The sequence below is a fragment of the Arvicanthis niloticus genome, chromosome 8 (genome assembly GCF_011762505.2).
Source record: "Arvicanthis niloticus isolate mArvNil1 chromosome 8, mArvNil1.pat.X, whole genome shotgun sequence".
Taxonomy (NCBI): domain Eukaryota; kingdom Metazoa; phylum Chordata; class Mammalia; order Rodentia; family Muridae; genus Arvicanthis; species Arvicanthis niloticus.
In genome coordinates, this window is record NC_047665.1 from 38,871,955 (window position 1) to 38,880,361 (window position 8,407).

Genomic DNA, 8,407 nt, shown 5'->3' on the forward strand with positions numbered 1-8,407 from the left:
AGCCAGTCAGACTATTTACAAAGACCCTCTCAAACACTCAAACTACGACTGAAACAAAATAAACATTAACAATTATATCTGAAAGATGGAATTTAAAACCGAAACTTTTAGATCAAAGTGTGACTCTGAAAGTAGTTGTTCAGAATTTCTTTGTTGTTTGTTTCTCAAAAGTAAATGTTACACAATTATTTTTATTGTAATTGCTAACCTGTTAACAGCATAATTCAATTGAATTCACTGTGATACATATATACTGTCTCTAACATGTATTGATGGTGTGCTGCCATGACTCCCTCTGCTACCAGAAGTGGTGATCATGAGGGATTTTTTTATAGATACAAAAGAGTATCAGCTATTTCATGAAGGATGGCAAGATAAAGAAACATACAGTTGAAGCTTTGTCTTTTTCTTAGCTTCATTATCAACTAAGCACTGTCACTATTTGGTGAGTAATATCCACCAGATGTAAATATTCTTAGTAAATCCTGTATTATGGCACCTAAACAAAATTATCAATTTTTCTAATCTGCATGCTTGAAGGATCAATGAACATTTATCAATATCTGATCTCTCTTACTGAGTGTGACAACATTTAATTAGATGTCCATCTCTATGAATAAGTATAAAAGGGCTAAGAACTGCATAACCAATGGTTAAAAATTCTGGAACATATAGTATTGTGGAATAATTTTCTATGGTAAATGTTAAGAATAAAGAAATAAAACAATCTGCCCAATAAAAGGAAAGAAAACACAACATCAGAAGGAGGACACTTTGAGCAGCTCTCAGCTCAGGGGGAGTTCGGTAGAGAAGCTTGGAGTTCTGAAGGTAGAGGACATGCTGGTGATGCTTGTGGAGAAGAAATACCATGTAGCCACTGGCCCCTCCCATGGCACCCTGAAATACTGCATCTCTCAGGACCATGAGGGTGAGGAAAGTCCATCTTGTTATCCAGCTTTCTGGCAGAAAATAGCAATAATTGCCACTGTTTTTAACCTGTGTTATGTTCACACTATTGACATTTTTAATGTAATATGGTAAGTTCATGCTGATCAAGGAATTGAGTATCCACAGGCAGAGCAGTGAGAAAAGAATGTGCTGTGGAGTCTTTAGGTTGAGCCTCTGCCACATGGAGTGTCTGGGACTGATGGTGATGGCTTGGACCACAGTGAGGACACTGCTGGTGCAGATGGAGAGGCCCCGGGACACTCTTGCCAGATAAACAACAACTTTACAACTGGTGTCATTTAAGAGGTTTTCAAAATTAAAGCCTTCTATTATCTTTAGCATCCCTTTTGAAAGTAGCATTAAGATATTTGTAAGTGCCAAGTGAGCAAGAATTAGGTGTATAGGTTTCTTCTCAGTGCTTTGGAACATGTGCATGTAACTCACAAAAACTAAGCTGTTCCCGATGGTGCCCAGTCCAGTGAGAGAGAGGAAGACTGTGCCCTTGACAGGGTCTAAAACCATCCTTAGATCTGAGGCAGGAGTACTTGATCCAGGAAATACCTTTTGGAAGAAATCATCAAGAAATCATGATAGGTAAAAGGTAAATATCTTTTAAATGATGTTATGGTTCTTGAGGATAAGGTGATTTTATACATATTATTATTCAGATTTATTGAACCTGAACTTTCTTCTGTGGCTCTCTCTGTGGGTTTTGCTATATAGACTCAAATGCTATCATAAAGACTTATTTTCAAACATCTAAATTTTGTAGCTATATTTTTTAACTTACACTATGAAATTAAATCTAGTTGTACAAATATTGATATATCTCAGCATGGCTGCCTTAAAACCAATGACCCCAACTAGTATTTCTCTAAGCATTTTATATTTCATTCTATCACATCCTTATAATCCTATTCTGTAAATCATGTGTTCATGCTAACTTGTAAACCTGTACCACATGGCATATACAAACATCTGTGAAAGTTCTCTTGTTTCAACATATTGAAACACCTCTCAAGTTAACCACATTTTGAGATCTACAGCACCTCTTATTTGCCAAGCATATCATTATGGCTTTCAATTTGAAGAAGCTATGTTTCTTTCATGTCATTGTATATTAGATGTTTAGACTCCAATATTTTCACAAATACCTATTGAAAACCAAAATTGATTCTATGATTGTACAATGAGACACACAACTTAAGATTTTAAAGTTATCTTCAATAGGCTTAGCCTTTTACTGGAACTATCATACTGAGAGTGGATGTGGTCAACCCCCAAAGCCCTGGGCCCTGGTTCCAGGAGACAGGCAAATCTTAGCTCCGGAAGCTGAGGTCTATCACTACATATGTACCTAGTTCCTAACTTTTCTTGCATAATTTCTGTAAATTTTAGGTCCACTATGGGGCAATATGGAGACAGACTGAAAGTAATTCTCTCCATATATATATATATATATATATATATATATATATATATGCATATATAAATTTCATTTTCTTTTAATCTCAGTGAGGGTTCAGACTCAGGATCAAGCCTTGTAGCTAGATACCATCGTAGCAATTTTACTACTTAGAAATATTCACTGGTCTTTTGTAGTTCCTCAATATCCAGTCAAAGTATAAACTTCTAGATTAGACCCACTAGTTACAGATGAATGAGCCCAAACCAGCCATGATTGAATGTTTGGTTATTAACAACACATATAAACTGTATACAATGATAGGGGTAGTGTGTTATTTTCACACAATTATTCTTTGTATTCTCTGATTGACACCCTTGGTATCCTACCTTCTTCTTTTTAGTGCTTTGTGCCTTAGCCAGATAATAAGCAAAAGAAAGATACAGAAAGATGACAACCTATACTTAAAATACAATAAACACTATACTAGTATACTGTCTCAGATGTGATGAATAACTTCAGAAAGCCACAGAATAAATAATCAGTGTTCAGAAATCAATATCTATTTTATAGTACCAGATAAAAAACCAAAAATACTCACAATATTTACATTAAACTAAAACAAACAAACAAACAAACAAACAAACCAGAACTAGCCAAAGAAAGAAATGTGTAATGTTGCATGGGAAACTGTTTTCTTTGTTTTTCTTCTGAATTCCCCCCCCCAAACTTCCCCCCTAATTTTTTGATCCATGTTTTCCTTTCACTAGCTATTCTAAATTCTAAAGTATGGTTTATATGATGTTGATCTCTGTTCAGCTCCATTGAATTGAGTTGCAGGGGATTCGTGTGTTTGCATAAAGGAAAATGTATGTGCCAACCCAGTAACATCCCACCACATCTGAGGTAAGTCTTGATCTTTTTGTTTTGTTTCTTAAGACAGATCTTTCTCACCCAGATTGGCCTTGAATTTACAACCATCCTTCTTCCTCTGACTTAGAGTGCAGGAATAACAGGTGTGAGCCACCCTGATCTACTTTTGAAGATGGGGAATATGCACTCTGGAGAGAGAGAGAGAGAGAGAGAGAGAGAGAGAGAGAGAGAGAGAGAGAGAGAGAGAGAGAGATATTTCCAGTCCAGTATGTTACTGTTACAAAGTTGTGTCTTGTCAGAGTCCTTCTCAACCCTTGAGGACAAAGGACAAAGATGTGGAGATATGAGACAGAATGTCTTCTTTTCCTCTATTTCTTTCAGGGCCAATATTGAACAAATGCATTTTCTTCAACAAATCATTCCTCCTGGTTTCAGAGAGAACAGCAAGGCAAGTAAACCTTAGATCCAGATGGCAAACTAAGTCAACCTAATCTCAGAGGTAGAAGACCTCTATGGTGGAACCTCAGCAGACAGGAAGTCCTCCCAAAGTTCATGGTGCAGCAGGACCTGTGTCACTGCAGAAGTCACTGTCCATTTCCAATGTGCTCCATGTCAAGACACCAATGCCTTCCCTGGTGTGGGAGGAACACCTGTGATGCTAACACTCAGGCATCCAAGGCCAGAAGATGGTGAATTAGAGGCCAGTCTAGTATTCATAACATTATTCACAGAGCTAGAAAATATGTTCTAAAATGCATATAGAGATATAAAAACAAATAAAAGAAAAAAAAAAACAAAAATCTACAAAGAAACAGGGACCATAAATGAGGTAAGCTGTAACTATCACATAACCTAGTTTCAAATTACATTAGCAATAAAAACAAGATCTTCCCAGAAAACCAGCTGTAGATCAATGGGATAAGAGAAAGAATCTAAATACAAACCAGGCAGCCTCAGCTAAAAATGTAGAAAACGTAGCCTCAGATAGAGGACAGAAACTACATACACACTCCTTATATGTCACACACAAAATGTGAAACTGTTAGAAACCATGATGCAGGAACTGAGCCCTGGGAAATGCACAAAGGAAAGCACGGGGAAAGCATCTCAGAACACAGCATCTACATGAGGCAGACCCTGTCCCAGCATCAACTGAAATCAGCCTGCATCAATTGCAGCCTTACCACTCTAATGGTACAGGCTGGGGAAAGGCAGGCATAAAACAGCTGTAAAGTTACCTGAAAACTGCTCTGGGTGTCATGACATCACCTAGCAGCTGCAAACTGCCACCCTGAATACACAATCCAATCAACATACAAGCAAACCAACTGAACACTTTCTGTAAGAAGCAGTAAATTGGTTAGAAACTAGGAACAATGTTCTCCATTTTCAAGTACTTGGAACAAACCTTTTTTTTTTTTTTCTTTTTTGTCAGAAGCCAGGACCCTCGCCTCTTACCCTCACCCCCTACTTCTCCCCACCTGCACAATGTCCCCTGCAGCTTCATCCCCCTAGCAACCACAAGGTCTGGCTTGACAGTTACAGATAGACTTATAGACTCAAAGCAGTGTACCATATCTTTTGAGTAAAGCAGTTAGACCACCATTGTTTCAGGGCACAGGCCAAGAAGATTCTATACTTTCCCATCACCTGGATCCCTCTTACCCCTCCCTTTGCAAAATGTATTATAAATAAGCACTTTGCGCCCAAATATATGACTCTTGACAAGCATTTGCTTCCTTGAGTCCTTTCCCGTGTCTTGCCCATAAATTCTTTCAGGTTGCGGTCCTCCTCGCCCACACGAAATAACTAGACCCACGGGTCGGGTCACTTTTTCTTATATTAACCATTTATTCATTTACATTTCAAATGATATCCCACTTCTTGGTTACCCCTCCACCAACCCCAATCCCATCCCTCCTCACCCGCCCCCCTTTGCATCTATGATGGTGCTCCTCAACCCATTCACCCACTGGAACAAGTCTTTTGAAGAAGAAAAAAATGTCAGGAGCAGCAGGCTGCCCCCAGGGAGGGTGCACTATAGGAGCGCTGGGATGCTGCTGCCATGGAGGGTGTTCAGGAGAGCACTCAAGGCCTTGGGGCCTCTAAGGGACTGGAGCAGTTCTAGATGTGCAGCTGTTTTATCCCTGCCTTTTTCAACACAGGTTCCATTAGAGTGGAACTGTGACCTGTGCAGACGGTTATCAGTTCAGGCTGAGATAGGATTGGATTCCTCTAATTTAAGAGCTTTAGTCTCCTTAAGTAGGGATTCATGTGAAATTATGGGCACTTTCTACAAACAAAAAGGTCAGAATGCTTGATTCAAACTTTGGGATTTGTGCATGTTTATATTCTTCAAATGCAAATCTACAATCCTTCTGCCCTTCCTTCATATTAAATACTAAAAATTGCAAGCCTGGCAGTGGCAATGCATGGCTTTAAACCCAGCACTCAGGGGGCAGAGACAGAAGGCAAAGTTCAAGGCCAGCTGGTCTATAGAGCTATCTCCAAGACAGCCAAGGCTACACAGAGATACCCTGTCTCCAAAACCCCAAAACCAAAAATCTAAAAACGATTTGTGTAGATCTCTGTCCTGAAGGTCTCTGACAACAAGAACTGCATAGACTAGGCTTGGACCCAGGTACTTAGCAGGTGACCTCAGTCCTCTAGGAGTATCAGTTATTGACTTTTATCTCCCTGAAGAATAGGAGCATCTGAAACTGAGCCATTGCATTCTAGAGATCACTGCATGGATTCCTAGCAAGTAATCAAACAGGCAGTAGCTTTAATGGCAACCATAGCAGTGAAAACTAACAAACCTGGAATAAACACCAAGTGTTTATCAGCAATTAGAATGTAGTAAAAGTGTTGACACTCAGTGCCTCTCAGTGTCTTGACAGACTTGTCAATTCTATTCAATGCTTTTCAGTCTGTCTGTTGTCTGTTTTCATGTCTGTCTATTTGTCTTTGCCTGCTACTTTCCAGCCCTCTGTTCTTGTCCACCAATTTTAGTGATCTCACTTTGGACAGTAAATAAGTGATGTATAATTTTTCCTGACTGAAATGAATAATTTCAGAGGAAGAAAGCACCCTCCACCTAATTTTGCCTCCCTAGTGCTGGGATGTACAATTATGCCAAGCTTAATTTTTTATCTTTGTAGATCTGAGCAGTTTTTACCACCACCTGGAAATACAATAGTGCTACTGCCTTACAAGTTCAGTAGAATATCCCAGGTCAGGATGGAAAGCTTAAGAGTAGATTCAGGAAGGAAACTTACAAATAAAAGAGCACCAACCCTAAACTAACAGATAAAGTTGTTGGCACTGAAAATGTAGAAATTTTCCAAAAGTGAAATGGGTGGATTAAAGTTATAATACTGACGTTTTTATAAGACAAGTGAACTTTAGAGAAAAATAGATGTTTTCCACAGAAAACAAAAGCTTCTATCTAGTTCTAGTTATTGGAAGAAAAGAGGGAGCATCAGGCAAAGATTCACCCAGAACTCTCTCATAGCAGACCCTAAACACAGGGAGTGATGTACCTGTGCTTTCTGGAATCCGGTCTCCTGGAACTGGCCCCAGTTACTCTGACCTTGAAGAGTCAGAAGAAGAGTGGAGGTAACCAGGCTCAGCACCTCTCCTCTACACCTTAGCTTAGTCAAAGAGAGGAACATGTGTCTTTAATCAAAATGCACATGAAAGTGAAAGAAACTGAAACATTACTCACCACAGTGATCAGGGGCAGGCAGGCTCTGGGTCTTCTAGCAAGTGAGCCTTCCCAGGTCACATTTGTACCTTAGGTGTTTGCAGAGCCCTTGTCACCATAAAGTATCCTCAAGATGTTGTTAACTCATCACCATGTCAGGAAGAAGGAAACCCTCTGCAGATGCACAGTCCCTAAAGGATGACTTTCCCTCTCCCTCCTTAATTGTTTGCCTCCAGAGTTACCTCTGGATTAATTACATTTTCATTGTATGATAGAAACATATGAAGTGACAAAATGAACAACAACCAACCTTCTATGTCTAGAGTCCCCATGTTCATGTATGAGTCAGAATAGAGGCCTGCTTCTGATACTGAAAGAGATCTGTTCTTTCTCAAGTCCTTCTTTCTATGGAGGACATGATAAATCATATCCAACACTCTACACTCTACTTTTTGAGCATGTCTTAAAAACACACCAGAGCACACAAGATATCTTTGCTACATCTGGACACAATCTAAGTCATAATAGATCATACAATACTTTTCTTCTTTCTTTGTTAAATAAATGGTATCTCCAAGGTAGATGGACCTCCATTGTCCAGCTCAAATTCTGTCCTAAGCCACTGTATCCTTTAAACCCAAAGGTACTCCCAACACCTAATGCATGATACATGCTTGGGCTGTAAATAAGTAAGGCCTTTTATTGCCTTCATCCTTGCGTTGGAATGGAATATTGTATTCTGGGTTGACAGAGTAGGCCCACATAATTTCAAGGGTAAATACACATATAAAATTAATTTTTTTAATTTGCCCTGAGGCAAAAGGACAGTGTTAATCTCTATTTATTTTAAAACGTTTTTTCATTTATTTTTATTTTATATTTTATTTACATTTAAGATGCCATCCCCTTTCCACATTTCCCCTCCCTAGAACACCCCTGTCCCATGCCCTCCTTTCCTTTTTGTTTTTATACGATTTTTTTAAAATGTTAATCAAAGGATCTATAAGTTTAGTAATGCTCAATCAGAAGCGTAACCCAATACCTAACCTAGATATAAAAACTATCTTTGACTGGTGGAGACATGTGAACATCTGCCTCCATGCCCCCTCTCTCCTTCTCTCTCTCATCACCTAGCTTTTCCTCTTCTTCATCTTCTCTCCTTGTTCCATCTCTTCCTCTCAGTACTCCTTCCCACTTAGCTCCTCCTACATATCACTCTTCCTGTTAAAGTAGAACTTTTCTCTCAAAATACTATTAGAGCATACTTATTCCTAATTGTACCAGTGAGGTACAAGATAGTCCTAATACCCAGTCCATCATTCTGTTGACTAACCAGAACGTCTGTCATCTCTTCTAACTAAAACACTTACTTTTGATCCTGGCTTTTTGGCTTTAGAATGAATGTTAGCTGAAAACCATCTACTCAGATCTTTTCTCTCAAAGTAAATAGCCAGGATTGGTTATGAGACTATAGG

The 8,407-nt window shown here is 39.0% G+C and overlaps 1 protein-coding gene across 1 annotated transcript; it reads right to left on the minus strand.

The window, feature by feature from the left end:
* Positions 1-573: 573 nt before the first annotated feature.
* On the minus strand, positions 574-1,470 carry LOC117714330 (putative vomeronasal receptor-like protein 4). The gene has a single exon (XM_034511048.2). The coding sequence runs from the start codon at positions 1,468-1,470 to the stop codon at positions 574-576; it is 897 nt and encodes a 298-aa protein (XP_034366939.1).
* Between the last annotated feature and the right edge of the window lie 6,937 nt (positions 1,471-8,407).